General features: G+C 37.0%; 3 protein-coding genes across 4 annotated transcripts; all 3 read left to right on the top strand.

The window, feature by feature from the left end:
* The first annotated feature begins 2,254 nt into the window (after window positions 1-2,254).
* LOC136282296 (RNA-binding protein 34-like) lies at window positions 2,255-15,114 on the top strand. Its single transcript, XM_066169750.1, has 11 exons — window positions 2,255-2,273; window positions 5,313-5,352; window positions 5,665-5,794; window positions 6,598-6,657; window positions 10,560-10,603; window positions 11,320-11,403; window positions 11,589-11,649; window positions 11,933-11,975; window positions 13,277-13,395; window positions 13,557-13,653; window positions 13,985-15,114. The coding sequence occupies exons 3-11, from the start codon at window positions 5,678-5,680 to the stop codon at window positions 14,239-14,241; spliced, it is 882 nt and encodes a 293-aa protein (XP_066025847.1). The 5' UTR covers window positions 2,255-2,273; window positions 5,313-5,352; window positions 5,665-5,677; the 3' UTR covers window positions 14,242-15,114.
* LOC136282297 (leucine-rich repeat-containing protein 27-like) lies at window positions 6,665-10,552 on the top strand. The gene has a single exon (XM_066169751.1). The coding sequence runs from the start codon at window positions 8,122-8,124 to the stop codon at window positions 8,923-8,925; it is 804 nt and encodes a 267-aa protein (XP_066025848.1). The 5' UTR covers window positions 6,665-8,121; the 3' UTR covers window positions 8,926-10,552.
* Window positions 15,115-16,097: 983 nt separating the features above from the next.
* LOC136282287 (uncharacterized) lies at window positions 16,098-20,156 on the top strand. 2 transcript variants are annotated; one of them, XM_066169708.1, is made up of 4 exons: window positions 16,098-16,704; window positions 17,207-17,534; window positions 17,700-18,011; window positions 18,792-20,156. In XM_066169708.1, exons 2-4 carry the CDS (start codon window positions 17,247-17,249, stop codon window positions 19,530-19,532), a joined length of 1,341 nt encoding a protein of 446 aa, XP_066025805.1. In that variant the 5' UTR covers window positions 16,098-16,704; window positions 17,207-17,246; the 3' UTR covers window positions 19,533-20,156. The 2 variants fall into 2 exon arrangements, with proteins under 2 accessions (XP_066025805.1, XP_066025804.1); XM_066169707.1 differs by having other exon boundaries at window positions 17,108-17,534.
* The last annotated feature ends 791 nt before the right edge of the window (window positions 20,157-20,947 follow it).

Below are 20,947 nucleotides of genomic sequence, written 5' to 3'. Positions count from 1 at the left end.
GATGAGCGCGCGGGTGCTTATTCGAGGAAAGGGAAATGCAGTGCTTTTCAAGCCCGCTCGACTCAGTTTGGTTTATAATGATAGAAAAGTAATAGTATTTTCAAAGGATCGGAGTTGTGTTTTTATTGAAGCAATTGTAGCAAAAGTTTTCGCTTGAAGGTTCGACAATTGTTTATGTTATAAGACGAAACCTGTGTGAACATGATTCGTAGGACAGGTCCCGTTAATGTTAGTTATTGCTGAAATTATTTCCAGTTTTTTAAATCAACATCATTCTCACTGTTTAAAATTTAAGCAACCGTGATAGCATATTTTGTCTAAAATTCAACTCATTATCTATTATTAGGGTAAGTTGGTGAAACCTGTGTTAAGATGGACTGACATTGGACAGGGTCCCGTTACATATTAGATAATGGTTATTTTTTCCCCCTTCGTTGATATTAAAGCTCGATATATTTTCACTGATAATGTCGAAGTTTTAGTTAAGATGTGCGTTAACAAGAAGTAAGTACAACCGCTTAGTGATTGCATCACTTGCATTGTGGACAAAAAGTTCCAAACCCTGGACAGGCCTCATGTCAATTTTACTCAGAAAGAGAGAGGTGATAAATTAGTTAAATGGGACATCCACAGCATGAATATGGAAACATTATTACGAGCAAAAGATATTTTTTTCCGGTATTGACTTAAATTATCAAAGGAAGTGATTCCTCCTAAGGGGGAAATTAGTGTGGGCTACACTTTGATTTTTATTTGGCCTCTCTGGATCCTTGGGCCTTGCCTAATAATTCAATCTTTTAGGCTTTGGGGTAATTTTCCGCCATGCCGTCTTTTTTTTTGCTGCTAGCAGAATTGACTGGAAAAAAAAAATGGGGTCAAGATCTTGTTCGAGTAAGCGGGGGTTTCGCTTTTAAGGGTTCGAGAACTTAATTTTTGTCACACGCGTTATCGTCGTGGGGATATAAATTGAGCCAAGCGCTTGGTGTTCTTTGTACAAAATTTTGTGCAACATGGACCCTGATCACACCGTTCCGTTGTTTTTGGATTGGGGGTCATTTCCACCGTTCCATGTTTTAGGATCTGAGGTCATGTTCCGCGCGCGTTCCATGGCTTTAGCGATCTGAGTCTTTTCCCGCCGTTCGTGTTTTAGGATTTGGGGTCATGTTTCACGCCGTTCCGTGTTTTAGGATTTTGGGTCATTTTCCGCCGATTCCTTACTCTAGGAGGATTTGGGGCCATTTTCCGCATTCTCGCCATTCTGCAAATTCCGCCATCTTCGGCCATTCCGCCATTCCGCATTCCAAACATTCCGCCATTCACCCATTCCCATTCGCCATTCCGCCATTCAAGCCATCCACAATTCCGCCATTCCACCGTTCCAGATTTTAGGGTCACTCTTCAGTGAAACATTTTTTTAGGGTAGACCTCGGCCTTGAGGAGAAACCAGCAAGGGACTGGCGTATGAGTTGGAAGTAGTGATAATGGCGGTCACGTCGGCTAATTGGTAGTGCGGTTAGTTGGGTACAAAGTTGGCGAAATATCCAAAGGCATTACATTCAAGGAAACTGAAAGTAAAAACAAGAGCAGGTGACAAAACTCAATTCCTTGTTCAGTTCAGCTAAAGTAATTCAACCTGAATTGAGGGCAATTGGGTCCAAAGGTAAGAAATGCTTACTAACTAACAAATAGAGGTCCTTGCTGCTATACGTCTGTTTCAGGAGGGGATCATAGATGAATTCATGTTGTCATGCTTCTGATCAGTAATAGATCACAGATGATGTCAAATTGTGTTGAGAAGCGAAAAAAGCGGCAGAAAAAAGCTCGAGAGTGTCGCTGATGATGTCTTCTAGGATCTGTTACTGACAGAAACCACGGACATCATGGAATCTACTTATTTTTTGGATAAAAAAAGAAATATTTTTGTCAATGGGTGATGAAATCAATCTATGTGTATGTCCTTCAGATAATATGCTTCAGCCTTATCAAATAAATAGCTCAAAGATGCCACAATTGTACCAGATACTTTATGGTTAAAGGGGGAAGAGATGAATTTGAGGATATTACATTGTATTGTGAAGTACTTAGGCAGTAAATTAGCCAGGTCATATTACTAGGGCTGTTAGGCTTTAACCAAGGAATTTGATAATCATTTGTAAAATTTTGTTTCATGTTTCTTCCATTCAGGGACATGTAGAACACCTTCAAGGGATGCTCAGAATTTTGAGAGAAAACTTCACAGATTGTGGAAGAACGAATTGGAGATCTACATCAAGGTTATTATGAGTTCTGTTCAGGGTTCAAAGAGTGGGCTATATAGGATTCTGTAAAAAGGCAGGGTCCTAAGCTATTCTCTCACCCATGATACAAAGTATGAGGGATGATAATACATATTTGTGACAATGAGAACGACAAAGTTTTTGGGACATAGTGGTATAAAGCAAAGCATTCTCCTGGTGGGTAAGTGCACTTTCCTAGCCTGGGAGTTATCATGGTTTACTCTCTTACAAAATCACAAGAGCCAAGCAACAAATGAAGCTATGTTTGAAATCATGCTCAAACTATGAGTTGGGAAGAAATAGTCGGTTTGTGGTTTTCTACCGTATTTCTTCACCTATAAGTCGACCCTCGGCTATAAGCCGAGGGACCCTAAAAAGTTAGAGACCTTCCAACCAGGACTTGGGTTGTCCAAAAGGAAAAAGGCAAAAAACCATTGGCTATAAGCCGAGAGTGAAATTCTTGATTAGTAACCGGGCATTTGAGTGAGCGAACCCCATGGAAAAAATTGGGAAACGGCTCAACGAACACAAAAGGTTAATGAATGGAGAATAAACAACGAAAAGAAAAAAAAAAGCACATCAGTGAAGATGTAAAAATACTACTACACGACTGCAGAAACACAACAATACTCTCAGTTACTGTAACCTGACAAATGTTCAATCGAGGATCTCCTTAGTCACTGTTATTTTTCTCATCATGCCAAAAGCACGCCGCTCTTCATATACTATGGCTTTCAAGATAAAAGTTATCGTGGAAGCTGAGGCTGTAGAAAACAGCACGGAAATTGCTTGAGATTATGGACTTAGCAAGTTCATGGTGTGACACTGGAGAAGAGACCAGGCGACTATTCTTTCTGGCAAACTTAAGATGTCTGCCAGATGTGCAAAAATGGGCCGTTTTGATCCCTAGTGTCTCTAACTAGACAAGCAAGCAACAGATTGGTTTTCACAGCAGATAGACCATACATTTCATTTGTAATGTGAAATGAGATGAGTTTTTGCTGAGTTGAGTGAGATTGTCTTTCAATGCATGGGAAGCAAAGAATCTGATTGGTGGTCGGAAATATGTTGGCTGTCATGACAGTTATAAGGCATGTCACCTAGAGAGTGCTGCAGTCACAGAATTTACGGTCATTTTGCATTAACATTAAATTTGTACTTTTTTTGAATCCCAAACCCTCCGCTATAAGCCAAACAAATGTCAAATACTGAAAAAATCGCTCGGCTTTATAGGTGAAGAAATCAGTAATTTCCTATGTTTAATTGGTTTTGGAAAATTATTATCTTACTAAGACAATGAATAACTTAATAATATGCATTTTAAATGAAAGGTCCGGGCTAAGTTTAATTTTTATTGTGCAATAAAAGGAAAGGAGTGTTAAATTTCCCAAAAATACAGGTTAAAAAAAATTACAATTTCTTTGCTTTAAAGAATTAGCAGTATTGAATTGAAAAGGATGTTTATTTCAAGGATTTTGCTGTAACATAAATTTACAACCAAAGAATGAATGCATAACCAACACCACTTCATAGTTTGGATTTTGTGATGCTTCTGTTTGTTCACTGTGTACAGTTTAAGCTTGCTTGTGAAAGCTAGCAAGGTTTGATAATTTTTTACATTATGCTTTTTAAATTTGAGAAGGAATCAGTGAAAACTCTCAGGTAAGCAGAGGTGTGCAAATAATTTAGGTGAAAGGGAAATGATGTACAGTGGTGTTGGATCAACAACTTGATGGAAGTTAAACTTTTGTACATTCTTAAGACTGTTGTCTCTTTATTCATGATATTATACAGTGAAATCTGAAATTTTATGAATTTAGAGTGAAGTTCGCAAAATGGGAAAAACTAACTTTTGAAATTTCTGCCAGTAAACTTAAGTGTAATATGGGGATAATCATCTTCACAGAAATTATTTTAGTGAAATTATTTTATTTGAAATATTACCTGCTTTGGTTGATACCATAAATTCACAATGGTCCTGTGTTGTGGAAAATGACATATTGCAATGTCTGATATGCACTAACTCAATAACATTCTTTGAGTAGGAAGAAAAAATTTCTCATATATAATAGAAACAAACAGATTTTCAAAATACACTTGAAGATTAAAGGATATCGAGGTGAACTTTTTGGACAGATATATCTCTGAGGCTAATATTACTGGGAGGGAAAAGTCACTCAAAAACAAAGAAAAATAGCACTCTAAAGAAAATATTGCCCTTTGGAACACAATATCTTTTGGCTCTGCCTAACTTCAAGAACACAGTGATGGAGAATGGGAATCTTATTCAAAACCATTTACACTCAAGAGTAGTATTTAAAAGCCAACCCAGTATGATGTTGAAAAGGAAGGTCATTAAAAGATATCCTGGTTAGAACTAATCAACAAAGGCAAAAAGATTTAAAATTTCTTGGAAATGGCAGGTGTCATGCTGGCCCATCAACAAATCTTAAAAGAAATCAACCTATTTTCTTACTGGGTTTGTTCACTTCAAGGTAGTTGTCCTCCAAATACATTTCCTTGGTTTTGGTGCAACTGTTTTTTTCACTAAATTATGTGGAATGGTTCACGGGATGATTTCATGAGCCAACCAATCCCATTAACCCTATTTTTTGGTCGAGAACATGAAGGAGGCCAATTTGGGTTCTTTGAAATTCATTAAAATAAAATCAGTGAAATAGATGTCACAGCAATTCTTTTTTAATTTAGTATCAGTAAAACAAGGAGATTTATATTGTTGAAAAGAATTCCTGGGGGTTAGAGGCACTTTAAAACCAATGCTATCATTGGAAGGTTTGAGATATCTAAAAAAACATCAGTTAGTTTCAAGGATGTGGAAAGATCCTTTCAGTAGAAGTTTTACATGGGTACAATTTTATCTGCTTGTTAATTCCTATTTAGCTCTTTTCTTTATTAGTTCATGGTTAGGGTTTAGGTCTAGGGCTTATTTAATTAGGTTTATTGAGATGTGACTTTTATGAACCTTTTATAATCAGATATTTTGTTTTGATTTGGAATTTGTTTTACACATACTAGATTTTACCAGCCATTCAAGAAAAAGAAAGGAAGTATTAAGGTAAGAGTAATTTTCAACCCAAAACCTATTCAGAAATTATTTCTTCACCTAGAATACACAATCATAAATAATAATATCTGAAATGGTGTGAATTCTGAAGTAAAGCCACAACTAAATGATTGAACTTTTTTTCAAAAGTAGCATGTGTTGCACAGAGCATAAGGTGACAAAAAGAGCAAACTGTGTGGAAACAACAGACTTAGCTAAAATGGCTGGAATTAAAATATTTTGTTTTGTTTGTTTTTGTTGTTTTTTTTCTTTACCTTACCTGTGATTTCAATACCAATTACCATCTGGATTGTGTTCTTTTAGTGATGATGAAGATATGGTGGTTAAGAATCCTAGTAAAAAATGCAAGAAATCCTGTGAGGCAGTAGAAAATCCAGAAAGAGTAGCCAGGACTGTCTTTGTGGGAAACCTTCCTGTGACATTATCAAGAAAGGTCAGTACCAATATATAATCAGAAGTACAGCCTTTTATTAAAAATCCAGAAATTGTCACCTAACAGGATTTTCATTAAGTGCTGACTATCTCCTAAAAATCTGGGTACCTTGATTCTGAGCTGCCTCCTTTTTCTAAGATAAAGTGTGTTAGTTGAGAACACTTAACTTTGATAAAAATTAATACAAATCACTGCGACATACAATTTATGACCGACAACTTTCTTTAAAGCCATTTTTGCATTCCACCAAGACATGTGCTGTTACCTTTTCCCACCAGTTGAGCATTTTTCTAACCTCTACCTGGCGCATGTTTACCAAGCCAACTGACTGCCATACTGCTTTGCATCCACCTCCAAAAGAATTAATTAAAAAGCATTTGAGAGCCTCCATCTTGTGGGAGAGCATTCCCTTACATGTAGCCATGGGGAAGAAGGTCTAAAATTGTTGGCCAATTACTGCATGTAATAGGCCTTCTACTTGATAACTTATTGAGAACCTTGTGAAAGGTTTGGGTACCAATAGTGTGAAACTTATTAAATTGGTAGAATATGGTTTATTGACACTGAGCAAGCTGATGTTTGGTTTCCAGGAAAATCACTTCCTAGATCAAGGAAGTATCAATTCCCATACACTGTATGTGACTTGTTGCAAGCATAGATAAAAAGTTGGAAAGAACTGCTGTGAACTGTTGTCAAAATTTGTAAACTCAGTTAGTCAGGGATATTTTACATTTGCTAGAGAAAAGTAAGGGCTATGGCTTTGGCAACCACAAGAGATGTTCACTTTTAAATTTTTTTTTAAGAAACTGAAACAGATGTTTGCCATTTATGGTGAAGTGGAGAGTGTTCGATTTCGCTCAGCGGTAGGTGCTTTCTAGTATTTGTGGAATAAATAAATATTCTTTAACACAATGTATAGAACAGAGAGTGTAGAGAACAGAAGATGTACAGGAACATATCTTCCATATTTCTGACAATATATTTTGAATATTTTTGATTCCCATTTTATGCCCTAGTTGATCAAACCAAGTCAAAATGACTATGACAGCAGTCACTTGACTCTGTTTTTCCAGCGGCAGGACTGTTCTCTAAAATTAACACAAAATTTTGTGGAGAACTTCAATAGATGTTTTGTTTAAGAAAACAAGATAACCACCATGACTTAAGAACTTCACCAATTCTCACTAATCACGACATTTGCGACTAAAAGCAAGCTGTAGGACTTGGGGCACTTTGAGGTTTTTAAGCTATAGTTTATTTTAAATTTATTTGAATCACTAAGTGATCAAACTTAGGAGGTAGGTATTTTTTTAACCCTTTAACTCCCAAGATCTGATTGTTAATTCTACCTTCTAGCTGCTACACATTTCCTTATTAATTAATTATGAGAATTTGGTGTTTGATCAAGATAACAACTTCTACCTGATGAGTTTGAGTATTCTTATTACCTATTTGTGGGGTAATGTATGGATATTACAGGGAGAAGTTACACATCAATCACTTGTGGGAGTTGAAGGGTTTTAATTGGCTCTGACAGTTGGGTTAGAGTTTTCACTACTGTAGTGCACAAGAGTTGGGCTGGACCAATGGAGTGAGACATAATCATTGAGTGGAACTGGTTTAATTTCATTTGTTTGCATCCCTGACATGCTGATATATGTGAAGCTGGTCATCCTTGAAATTTTATTCCACAAATTAAAAGAATAAATGCCAAAAATTATTGAACAGGTTTCCAACACCAATAAGATAATGGAATTTAATTGATGGGTTGAATAATTAATGAGCCTTGTCTCCTTTCCAGTTTTCTGTTGCACTAGTATTTTCTGCAATTGAACACAGCAATTGGTCACCATTTTTCATTTGATTTATTTTCTGCTGCTTAAATTTGTTGTTGTTGTCGTTTTTTGTCTGAAAAACCCTTACAAACCAGGATTTAAACATTTTATTTATTGCCATTGTTTGTTCCATCAAATTGCAGAGTATTTGTTTCAATAGGCAAATAATATTGTGGAATAGCTGATAAAGAAATCTTCTCCTCCACTGGCATGTTTACTTGTCTTTGCTTATATGGTCCAACAATACTTTTGACTGTATTGACATATTCAGGAAGAAACAATTTATTTTCACAGTTTGTTGCCTTATTAAGTGTAACCCTTAATTCAGAAGAATAAAATATTCATCCTAGACAGTTGTTAATAATTAATGAGCTAAGAGTATATTTCAGGTTTTGAGTGAGTAATGTTTTGACAACCTGGCAGTTTTTCAGTAATTGCTGGACAAAAACTGATAAGCTAATACACAAGTTTGTGGGCAGTATTGTCAGAAACATGGAAGATCCTCATGAACAGAACAAGGGAATTTTGAAAGCATTAGAAACTGTTGCAAAGAAAGGTCTTGATTCATTGGATTTGAACATAAATGGCATTCAAAAAATTCCGAGAGGATTAGGTGAACTCAATCTTTCTCATCTGAAATATTTTTATCTACAAGGTAATAACATATCCTTCTTACCAGATGAGTTTTTTCCCAGTCTTCAAAATCTGGTGTGGCTTGATCTGAGAGACAACAAACTTCATGAAATTCCACAGAACATTGGAGAGCACAGGAATATAAAGACATTGTTGTTAGGGAGAAATCAGCTCAAATTTCTCCCATTGGAGTTAGGAGTCATTAGGACACTAACAGGGCTAAATTTATCAAATAACCCTCTCAAAGAGCCTCCACATAGTGTGGTTGAAAGGGGAGTTCATGCCATTAAGCACTATCTATTGATTAAGCTTGGGGTGAATCCAGAAAACTTTAAATATGATGCAACTGAATCAAAATACCACAGGACAGAGAGTGGATCAGATAGCTCACATACAGCAAATGTGGAAAAGAAAAATAACTGCAGGGATGGCATAGATATCTTACAGATGGCGGATGGTAGCATTCTTGATAATAGTAATCAGGGTACATCAAAGGTAGTTTGCCCAAGGGAAGCCATGGCCTATTATGGGGCACTGCTTGGCAACATTCCAAAATCCTACATCTTTAAACCATGGAAGACAGGAGTCTTTTTCAAAAAAGAAGAGATGGGGATTGATCCCTCACTGAAAAATTGTGACAAAGACAACAATGAAAAACAGTGACTCATTTATATGGTTATTGACCTTATGGAAGACAGACTTACCATGTAATGTGTGTCAACATGGTGCAATGTTCAAAACCCTTTGTGACAAAAATTTATAAAAGTAGGAACTGGTTTAGGTTTTGGCAAGTGCAGTCAAAACTGTCACTAGCTGTGAAGTCAAAAAAGGGTAGACTAAAGTTGTGTTTTTTATTATATTACTGAATGTAAATCAACTGATCTAGAAAATCACATGAATCAAAAAATAAAAAAAAAATAGTGTAGTATGGCTGCTCATGTCACTTGTCAAGTGACTGGAAGTGGCTGTAGGTCACCTTGCTGGAGATGATCAGCACTGGCTCATCAGCTGCTTAACACAAATGGTGGTCTTAAGCATTAGACACTGCAGCCTGATTAATGTAAAAAATGTTAAACAACCTTATTTACCTTACCTCTCTATGGCCAAGTTGAGATTTCCTCTGTAAATGGTACTTGGGCAGTAAATTAGCCAGTCATATTACTAGGCTGTTAGGCTTTGCAGTCCTACATCTTTAAACCATGGAAGACAGGAGTCTTTTTCAAAAAAGGAGAGATGGGGATTGATCCCTCACTGAAAAATTGTGACAAAGACAACAATGAAAAACAATGACTCATTTATGTGGTTATTGTCTAATTTTGTGCATGACTGTGAAAGACTACTAAACAACATCAAGTAAAATATTTTCATTTTAATTCTTGAGTTATTTGTCAGTCCTGATGGCTTCTGGGAGATTGTCCAGAGCTTTAAACTTGCAGCTTGAAATGCTCAATGTCCTAAAATGTGTTTGCTCTGAGCACAAGGGAAGTTGTGATTGCAAATGTCATACTTTGATTTTTGTCTACAATTTTAAATTGGTTATTAAATATTTTCTTCATTTAGATGTTAATAGTAACTCATTAAGTAAGCATGAAATTTGTGGGTGTAATAGGTATGATGGCCAAGAAATGAAGCCCTGTAATGAGTCATATCATAGCATTCTGAACCCTCTCTCTTTGCAGTTGACTGTTTTTTTGTTCACACCTGTCATATCACAGTACAAATTGTTATGAAAAGTACTCTAATTTGCTTCTGATTAAATAGTTTTACTTTTGATGCAAATCAAACCAAGCACTCTTTTCTCATACTCATGTTAATTTCCAAAGATGAAAAATTCAATAGTTTTTGAGGAATAAAGGTTCATAACAAATCATCCAGTATTGAATGTCTTTGATGCATGTTCTCAAGACAACAGTTCCTAATATCTCATCCATGTGCATGTTTTTGGGCTAATTTTGTGTTGGGAAGGACTTGAGGAAGATAGTTTGCAATGACATTGAAGGGAATCCTACATCAAACAAGACAAAGAAAGTGACCAAGGCAACTGAGAGAGATATACGCAAACTAATGCTTTAGAGCTGATTCACACGTGCAAACCTCTAGAAACCTTGTTTCTAAGAAGCATTTCAGTCTCTCCTAAGAAAGAGATGTTAACAGAAACTCTATGATCAAACATGTATATCCTTTTGCAATGTGCTCGAATTTCTTATTGGAGAGCAACTTTGTTTGTCATAAGTACAATTATGAATTAAAGCTTCATGTACATTCTGTACCTTATTAATTGTGCTTCTTTTTTGCAGGCGCTTGCCAAACCAGGTCTATCAAGAAAAGTGGCAATGAAAAAGTAATGTTACAAACATGTGTTTAGCACCTGTTTCAAATTAGTCATTTTAGGTGGTATATTGTTTCATCTGTTCCTTTAATTTTGTGTGGCAGTATTTAAAAAAATCTCAAGGAGAAAAATGGCCCATTATTAAAAGGTGAATCATCATGACTTGTATTGGCCTTAAAATGCTTGCAGCAAATTGATTACACTGTCAGTAAATATTGATTAAAGTACAAAATTGGAAATCTGTCCTCAATAACCTCAGTAACAGTACAAGGCAAATATGCAAACTGAGTTCTGCAGAGTGCATGCTCTGATCCAATCTTTGATATGTTTCTGCACTTTAGGCTTGACTTCATAAGGTAGTTAGACACAGTTTTTTAGTTATTTCCTTATATTTTCAGCTTGGATTTATGGCTCACATGCTTTTAACTCAAGCTATAAATCCAAGCTGGAAAAACTTGGTCCATAACTTACAGTTTGGACCTCAAACTTGGTTAGTAAGAGGTAAATATTTGAAAATGTTGCCATGTATATCAAATTTATATGGCTCAATACAAATGCAAAACAGTTGTTAGTCTTCTGATTGTCTCCTCTGGAGGAGAAATATAATAGAAACATTTGCCTTACCCTGTTGTGTTGTTTTGAAGTATAGCAACTAAAGGTTGTTATTACATATGTTTTGTAGCATCAATTGTGCACTACCTAATGAAGCGTTCTTTTTTCTTTTACAGAAGAGAGTTTCATTCAGATCGACACAATATCAATGCCTATGTTGTATTCAAAGAGAGGAAGAGTGCAGTCAAATCTTTAAGCAGGTGTTGATTGAAGTTTTTAACTTAACTTTCTCCATCTGTTGTATAATTCTTCAATTTTTTAATTAATAATATCTCATACATGTTTAATGAAATTGAGCAGATAGTATATCACCTGTTAAGTAAGGAATGATGAAGTTGTCTAACAAAACTTGATGTACCAAATTCTGTCTTCTTTTTGCCAACAGTAATGGTTTAGAAGTTGGTGGTTTTCACATCAGAGTTGATATAACTGGAAAAGATATTGAGGTATGGTAGAACTATTGCTTATTACCACTTTGTTTTTGTCCAATAGATATAATTATATTCATTATAATCACTGATAATTGTATACCATACTATAGCATGCTCCTACCCACTAGGAGGGCTAAGTTTTTGAAGGAAGACATAAGTTGTAGTCATAAAATGGAATGTTAAATCAAATGTAACGATAGAAAGAATGATCACCTAAAGCAAACACCAGTAGATAGAATGGTAACCCTATGCCAATTTTTTAACTTTATATACATTCTCTTTTTCTTTTTGGTGTCAGCATGATCACACCAGATCAATATTTGTCGGAAATTTACCTTTTGGTGAGTCATCAAAGTCAAGTTATCTTTTTTGGTCAAGGCTCAATATCAAATACTTGTGTGACATTTAAGTTGTAACTTATCACAGATACTACATAGTATTTAGGTTTAATCTATTAATTAGAGAGATATTAATTTATTTAATCTCTGCCTGGGCAATAAATGCAGTTTGTTTCTGGAACAGGGAAGGCTTTCTAATTTCAAAATGTTTAGACTCCATATGGTGTACATTTATTCGGTGTGCTCTCCCTTTTTCAACACTTTTTTATTTTCTTCCTCCTAACAGTGACACCAGAGGGCCATTTTGTTTAAAATATGAGAAATAATCCCAGGGTTTAGTGTTTCATGTTGATATGTAGTAGCATTTTAAAATGGTATAAAAGTTTTTGTTGAGGCCTTAAGCCACTAGGAAGAATAAATAAATTAAAAACAAGTCTGAGCTGTAGTTGATCCATGGCTTCACCTAGGTTTATGTCATGTTTTGATTTGGTTCTGTTTTTGTTTTCTATACAATTTTACAAAGTAAATTTTCTCACTGTCCTTTTCTTTTCCCTTCTTTTTCATTTTCCTGACACTGAGATAAGATCACAATCTAATACACATTTAAAAATTAACTGCAATGCAAGTTACAAAGGCCCCCCCCCCCCCCCCATCCAGTGTTGTACATTCTTAGAAAATCAAGTGCCACATTATTCAGGGGAAGAACAGGTGGGAGTTCAAAGATTTTGTTGCTGATTGTTGCTTAGCAATTTATGCCACCCATAACAAATCAAAGCCAACTTACCTTGGATTTAGCACTGACTGCTTTTCAAACAACTAGCCTATAGTTACCTTGCCAGAGTCATGTTTCTATTTTTTCAATTTTATTATTATTATTATTATTATTATTATAGTTATTTTAATCATTATGATTATCATCACAAGTATTATTAATATTACCATAATTGTTTCAGAACACTGTTTACAATTACATTTAAAGTACTAACTATGATGAACTATTATCATAGTGATATCAGACTGTAAACCCTTTAACTCCCATGGGTGACCAAGACAGAATTCCTCTTCACAATATTGATACCAAATCAAGGAGATAAGTGGTGAGGACCAAGAAAAGTATCAATTAGGGGATTATTAGTTGATCCAATACCAAATTCTCAGATGTAACATCAGAAGACTTGTAGAGTAGACAGTCAGGAGAATTACTCATGACTTCTTGGGAGTTAAAGGGTTAATTATCTGCCACATCATGAGCCTTGACCTATAGTCTTGTATGCTTTGAGGCATTTTGTAAATTTCATTTGTAGATACTGAGGAGGAACCACTGAGGCAAGCCTTCAGTGAATTTGGTGAAATTGAGGGTGTTCGAATTGTTAGGGACAGCAAAACTGGTGCAGGGAAGGGCTTTGGATTCATCCTCTTTACGGTAAGTAAACCAAGATCAGTCCCACTGTACCTGTCTAGGATACACAACAAACAAAGCCAGCATAATCACAAAATGAACAAGCATTTTGTGTTAAGGTATTTAAGTCAAAGTCCCCTGTACACTTTCACTCAGAATGTTTTTTTGTTTTCTTTTCTTTACAGGAAAGAGATGGAGTGATGTTTGCTTTGAGAAGGCATAAAATAGAATTCCAAGGTCGACAGTTACGCATCTTCCCATCCACAGAAAATCCCCATTTAGGTAAAGTCATGATATTTATATCAAGGCAGAGGATGTGTGTGCCCTCTAGGACTAATTCCTGCATCTTACAGAATCCTCACATCCTTAAGGCTTAGAAAAATTGTTTTTGAGTCTCAGTCTCACACAATTTCCTCTTTGTAACAAAGAAAAGGCTGGGTTTACATATCCAAGTATAGAGCTGGTTGGAGGTTAAATTCAAAAGGCAAATAAATTTATAAAAGGCTGGTAGAAATTGAAATGAATACCCTAAAAAATAGGTGAAGAGTAATAAAAAGTAAAAAGTTGTGAAAAGTAACAGCAGCTGGGTTAATTAATTTCCTCTCTTCTTCAGGTCAGTTAAAAAGTGTTAAAAAAGGTAAACCTGTGGCTTATGCATTCAGTGGAATCACCTCCAAGAAATCCACAAGATATGATTGTAGAGGAAAAAAATGCAACAGAGGTCCTGCTAAAAGTTATGCAAACAACAAGAAACAAAGCATAAGAAGTTCAAGAGTCCAAAAAAACGGAAATAAGAAGTTGAAATCATCATGGAATGAAAAGGGAACTGAAAGTGTTCCAAGGTCAAATAACATAAGAAAAAAGAAATAAGCAACATTGTAAGACTCTGGGAGTAATGTTTATTTTTTTTGTCTAATGTTCCAGAAGGGGAAATTTTACATTCAGTTACACACAAAAAGAAAAAAAAAACTAAAAGATAGTGGTTGAACATATGTCCATAGGAATTATTAAAATTGTACATTCCTAATAATAAAAACTATCAGAATAAAATAGTATTCATTACAACCTACCTATTAATTTCCGTGCAATTCTATCAAAATCACTGGAAAAGTTATCATGCAATAACACCCATTTGCATCAATATTTGTCTAGTACTGATTATTTTCATAAGAAAAAAACAAAGCCAGCAGAAAAAAGCCTGCTCAAGTGTTGCACTCTTATTTCTTTATTGCTTAAGAAAAACAAACTTATTGTGTAGAATCCAGTGGTAGTGATGATGAAAAGTTCGTCCCAAGTACTGCTACAGAAAGCACAAAAAAGTCAAAATTTGCTGTCAATGCATGATACAAAGATTAATAGGAGGGTTATAAAAAAACCTGCTTCACCTAGCAGCTAAATATTCATTTCTCAGACATCATCTCAGTGGCAGACATCAGTTGACATACCAGCTGCCAGAAAGGGGCATACTTAATAAATATGGCGCTATAAATTGTGCAACTATTTTTCTTGTTTTTCTCAAGTTTTATTGTTTCATGTCTAACTTAAGTACTCATAATTTGTGTTCTATTAATGTTGTTACTTAAGAATGTAAATTTTTATTCACTTAAAGTGAGCAGTAGCCTATTTCTGAAGCAGCTATGCTACCCTCACGAGCCCAAACCAATATTTTCAAATTTCAATTTGCTGATTAATAGGGCTAACTTATAGCAAACTTACAGAACAATAGTGTATGCAACAAAAACATTCTGTTTACTGTGATTTTTTTCTGGTTCTCATGTATCTGGGCAAATAGGAAGTGAAGAGAAGGGAATAAGTTTCTAAAGAAACTGTAGTGCTATGCACTGGGGGAGTATAACAAGATAATTTTGGTTTTATCAACTGAGTTGATAATGTAAATTGGCCGCCATAAAGTGTTTCAAGGCTGACGTTTTGAGCTTTAGCCCTCCATCAGAACAAATAGAATACAAGAAATATAGGAGGTGAAATATCAGGTTATCAGGGCTGGTGTAGTAAGAAGAGCTAGTATACATCTGTACAGCCAGGGTTAGATTTCCTTCAGCCTATCTCTGTTAAATTTTAATGTTTGTATTGCATTGTTTGGTGCTTAAGCTACAAATATTCTGGGTGCCATGTTTCACCAAAACTGAGATTTCTGAATGTTTTTTATTCTTTCTTAGAATCGTCAGGATTACTTGTAATGCCTAGAACAGACTGTGGACATTATTGACTTAAATATGAAAGTCATCTTAGCATTAATAAACACTACCTGAGCAGTAATGAAAATAAACCCTGAAAAAAGTTAGGCTTGAACTGATTTGAACCCATGACCTCTGCAATACCTAGGCAGTGCTCTACCAACTTAGCTAACAAGCCAACTGGGAGCTGGTCATAATGTTGGTTCCAAATAAACCAGTGAAGTGATGAATAAATGACTGTGAATATATGAACATCATAAATGTGAACTGCAGATAAAGACATTAATATGAAAGTGATCTTCATAGTAATGAAGACTATCTGAGCAGTAGTGAAGAGGTCATGGGTTCAAATCCCATACAGGCCTGAATTTTTTGAGTCCTCATTTTTACAACTGCTCAGGAAGTGTTCATTACTGCAAAGATCCCTTTCCTATTCACGTCTTTTTTCACAGTTCACATGTATGATTTTCATATATTCACAGTCGTTATTGTCTTAATTATCAATTTATAATAGAGATAATGACATGTACTCACAGTAGGAAATCTCTTTGGTTTTGAAGAGTTGGCCTTACCTTAATACAAAATCTCCGCTCTAAAAAGCCATTACTGTAATTGAAATTTCCGGGGCATATATCTACCATAGCAAAAAATTTATGTAAACCGAAAAATAGATTATTATAGTAAATTTTAACTAGATAAACAAGTGTTAGAAAGAGGAGCAACAGCAAAAATTTTTCAAGGAAGTTGCGTCATCGAATCAGCTTAGTCTTCTCAGAGAGGAGGAAACGTCAGAAATCAAGTTTCCCGCGAATTTGAAGCAAGCGGATGTTATTGTGGTACAGGAAGTGGAATTGCACAATGAAATATGTCAACTCCAGCTTCGATTTTCCGTATATGGTAGGGGCTAATTATTCACTGAAGGCCCAGTGGAGGAGGCTCTGAATGAACGGACCAATCAACGCTAAGGACCCCCCATGGCCCCTGGTGAGGAGGGTAAGTCGAGCGTCCTTGTGTTGTCGGCCATCGCAAGTTTTCCTTCAGTTTGAAGTTTTCTTTTTGATTTTTTGGGTGATCGTGGATTCGGATTGCTAAGCCCAGCTTACTGGGGTCTTAGGACCGTACATCAAGATTTGCTATGGTAAGTTTATCAAGCTTGTGTTGTAGTTCCGTTTGAGTTGTAGAATTTTTTGTAAGCCCTTCATTTATTAGATTATAAACTTAAATTTTCTTTGCTTCAATTTAACCTTGGTTTCTAAGCTTTTACTTATTTTACGGGTCTCTTGTCTTCTAAAGGTATCACTGATCTGACTCTAGCTAAGCTGTGAAATTTTCTATTCTTACTAAATTATGGTTTACGATCTTCATGTGCTTTAGTGATACACTTGCTTGAGGCATGGAATTTCATTTATACATACAGTAAGGAAGATTCTTTTCAAAGAAGCTTGAACCTCTCTGTCCAATTGCTCATGCTTTGCACTTGTTTACGATACTATGGAATCTTCAGAGACGGTTTTGAACTGTATGTATTTTCGAAAATATAGATAAACTTCTCAACCTTTTCGATGGTGCTAGACGAGTTGAAGGCGAATAGCACGTTTGCCTTCCTTCTGATCCTTAACTGCTAATGTTTGTCGTGGCAGTTCAACGGGCAAGAAAGACAAACCGGCACGTCTGGTGGAAATGATGGTTCGATTTGGAGTGGACTTCCTGACCATGACGCCCCTGGAAGCCGAACAGACAAAGGGGCTCAGACTGGCCAGCTCTTCCCACTGGGATCTGGTGATAGCCTCTGCTCCAGACGACGGGGAGGACAGCAGTTCGGATGAGTCAGAACTCTCCGTCGGGTGGGATGCTGAAGAGGAGCTGGAGCCCCTTCCCTCCCGAGGAACCCCAGAGCATGCTGAAACGGTGACCAGGCACATAGAAAATCTGCTGCAGTGTTACGTGTCTGTGCAGACAACGACTCAGGTAGGGTCTCTCCTGTGATTATGAGCGAGTCAGTCAGTCAGTCAGTACACGAGCTTAGAACCCATTACTCCAAATGACCATAATACACGCATTTAAAGATCCTCTTCATCATGCAGGGCCTTGTTTTAGATGACCAACTAGATACATCTCACCCTTTTATAACAGGCACTGCAAGTCACAGCTGCAGAAGCGACACCCACAAGAAGACCCAGCGGCAGCTCCGGCATGGTCAGACGAAGAAAGCAGGCGACTCCCAGACGTGCCAGGAGCGGAGCATCCCAGGTGTCCGCAGAAGGGCCAGTAGCTGAGGAGCAAAGACCAAGAAGGGACCAAGAAGCACGGCAGGAAGCACCACAAGATCCCCAGCAGCGTCTGCTAGCACTGCCAGGAATCATAGCCACACGCATACCCAACAGGGAGTCTTTGGACAGGCTGCAAAAGTTCCTGCAAGAAAACCAACCTTGCAACCCACCACAGGTGAACTGAAATTTAAAAAATTAAAGAACTGCACATTGACTGACAAAATGATTTGATAGGTGCTAACTTCAAAAATATTAGATTGGCATTTGCCGGTGGCATACACAATTTTTCACTTGCAGCCTATTTCCTCTGAGAGCAAGTCACCTCGAGATGTATTTATAACAGGTCACAGTTAAAGTTGGGTCCAAATTTTTCTTACCTAGGCTGATTTTGGATTTCTTCTTATTATTACTGTGATGATTATATTTTCTAGGTTTTTTTTTCCCCCTTTTTTCTTTTCATGGCCCTTATGGGGAATTGGATTAGTGATCTTGAAATTGCCCATTCTGAATAGTTGGGGCCAGGAGACAGAGGAAATTGAGACTCAATCTTTGTCAAAAACTTTTAACCTAAATTTAATTTTGACCTGTTAGAGGGGCAGGGGGAAATTGAGAATGAACGTGTGAAAATTAGTGATCTTGAAATTGCCCATTCTGAATAGTTGGGGCCAGGAGACAGAGGAAATTGAGACTCAATCTTTGTCAAAAACTTTTAACCTAAATTTAATTTTGACCTGTTAGAGGGGCAGGGGGAAATTGAGAATGAACCAATTGTAAGTTAAAAAATTTTCACCCCATTTTAAATTTTTAATTTTTACTACTTGCACCAAGCATGCTTTATTATTATTATTATTATTATTATTATTATTATTATTATCATTATTACTATTATTATTATTATTATTATTATTAGTGGAGGTACCTACCTCACCTGTTGCTTTTTTTTTTCTCTCCCTAGGCAGAAGAGCAGGCCAGATCTTCAGACACGCAAGCCTTACAGCAGGCTAGACGAGCTGCAGCCCTCAGGGTCTACACAGAGGAACGTACCAGAATAGTGAGGCGGAGAGTCCGCGATGTCTGGACAGCCACTGGGGCCGACTGCACTTGCCTGGGAGAGCCGGTCGTGAGAGACTCCCAGGACGAAGAGGATCAGAGCTGCCCGTACTGCCTGTGCCAGGAAGGGGGGGGAGATATGGCCGACGTGAGAACCAAATGTCAGAATCCAACCTGCTCCATTTGCATGCTCGTAAACAAGCTGGACCAACCCACAATCACTGCGCTGGGCTTGAAAAGAAACCAACGGCTGGCTGCCATGTTGGAATTTGCACCCCTGATCGCACAATGTTTGAACGGCGGACAGATCCCTGAAGATAGGAGGATCCTGCTTTGCAAGGCCCTGGAGGACATCCTGAGTTGTAGTGCTACCAGACTGCGATATATTGCCAATGCTGGAATGCTGGTCATGCTCCGTCCACGTCTCCAACACCTTCTCTTACAAAGAGGCTGGGGAGACGTATGGTGCAACTTGTCCAAGATAGCCAGTGCCATCGGCCATCACAGCGACCACCATAGCCAGATCGCAGCACTCATGTATATACGTCGAAGGTGCATACCAGACAGTAACAACAGATGGCTGTGGTTTCTCCAGCCAGAAGATCCCACCGAAGAAGAAGAGATCGACAGGACTGTCTTCCAATAGGAGGTACCTAACTGTAAAAGAAATTTTTAGTCAGACTGTAAGCTTTTCACTTGGATGTTCATTTTGGAGTTGGAGATGATCAATGTCAACGTCTCGCGCAAACTGTTGATAGATATTCGAGCTATGAGGACATTAGTTCTTTCTGTGACAATGGTTTTACTCAATTTTTAAATTCAACCAGCATGTTCATTTTAGAGTTCAACACAGGCCAGTGTGTGTTCTGAAGAAATGAATTTTTTTTTTGTGGCAATGGTGAGAGGTGGTTTCAGTCAATTTTAAAACAAGATGATCAATTTCAAAGTCTCTCGCAAACTGTGGATAAATATTCAAGCTAGGGCAGTGGTGTTTTTCTGAGGAAATTGGTCTTTTCTGTGACAGCGGTGAGATGGTTTTACTCGATTTTGAAATTCAACCAGCATGTTCATTTCAGAGTTCAACACAGGCCAGTGTGTTCCGTAAATGTTGTGTTTGCAAGATTTTTTTTTTTTAAGTTCCTCAGAAGCTGTTGATAATAATATTCAAGCTAAGGCGGTCGTGTTTTTGTGAGGAAACTAATTTTTTTCTGTGACAAAGGTGACAGATAGTTTAGCTCGATTTTGAAATTTGACCAGCATGTTCATTTTGGAATTCAACACATTTAAAATAAAATTGAGTTGATGGTTGAGAAAATGTGTGCTTGTTCTCTGCTATAATAAGTTATTTTTAATAACCGCCACAAAAGGGAAGCAGGTCGCTGTGCCCACAAAGATGAGAACATTCAAAAGTGTCTCCTTTAACTCCAGTCACCACGATCGCTATAAATGCAGCTTTCCTTACCTAGCCTGTCAACCAATTGCGATAAAATGGTCTTTTGTTTTCACCTTCATTTGACTAAAAAGGTTTGCAGTTGAGAGAAAGGAATTGAACAACAATTAGACTGCCGACAAAACTCTGAACAGACAAATTCAACCTCTTTTTCCAATTGTCAATCCGAGATCTCTCTTTGGGGCACTTTGCCAAATTTCGCCCTCCATATTGAAATGAAAATAGATCCTCGTTAAGAAAAGCAGTGCATTATAGTCTAAATTCAAGGTTTTACCCCCGAGACAGGCGGTAAGGGTTGTTATTTAAGCAAATTCCTTCCAACTATTAATGGTTCCAGAAAGAAATGCACCCTTGCTTAGGAAATTTTCAGGCAACCCTAACACTCACCTTGCTTTTTCCGGCTTAATTCAACCATCGCGTGTGGAAGTCAGGGTTAGGGTGCAACAGCATGCCAAACGACTGGGTAAATCCGTTCAGTTTGTCACCCTCAACTGTAAATATGTGTAGCTCTGGATTCATACACTTTTAAAGCGCGTTCCTTCGACGTACGAGTTTCTACCAAAATACACAAAACGAAGCAAAAATGCCTGGGATATTTGACAGGCACTTGC

This window comes from Pocillopora verrucosa, chromosome 7, assembly GCF_036669915.1.
Source record: "Pocillopora verrucosa isolate sample1 chromosome 7, ASM3666991v2, whole genome shotgun sequence".
NCBI classification, from domain to species: Eukaryota; Metazoa; Cnidaria; class Anthozoa; order Scleractinia; family Pocilloporidae; genus Pocillopora; species Pocillopora verrucosa.
This window is presented reverse-complemented; position numbering and strand designations above follow the sequence as displayed.

Bases quoted from the DNA above. Each gene is read 5' to 3' on its own strand.
- LOC136282296 (XM_066169750.1), top strand. From the start codon at position 5,678: ATGGTGGTTAAGAATCCTAGTAAAAAATGCAAGAAATCCTGTGAGGCA. The intron at 13,396-13,556 runs GTAAGTAAACCA...TTTTCTTTACAG, and splicing joins TTGGATTCATCCTCTTTACG to GAAAGAGATGGAGTGATGTT. The intron at 13,654-13,984 runs GTAAAGTCATGA...TCTCTTCTTCAG, and splicing joins CACAGAAAATCCCCATTTAG to GTCAGTTAAAAAGTGTTAAA.
- LOC136282297 (XM_066169751.1), top strand. From the start codon at position 8,122: ATGGAAGATCCTCATGAACAGAACAAGGGAATTTTGAAAGCATTAGAA.
- LOC136282287 (XM_066169708.1), top strand. From the start codon at position 17,247: ATGATGGTTCGATTTGGAGTGGACTTCCTGACCATGACGCCCCTGGAA. The intron at 17,535-17,699 runs GTAGGGTCTCTC...CTTTTATAACAG, and splicing joins CTGTGCAGACAACGACTCAG to GCACTGCAAGTCACAGCTGC. The intron at 18,012-18,791 runs GTGAACTGAAAT...TTCTCTCCCTAG, and splicing joins AACCTTGCAACCCACCACAG to GCAGAAGAGCAGGCCAGATC.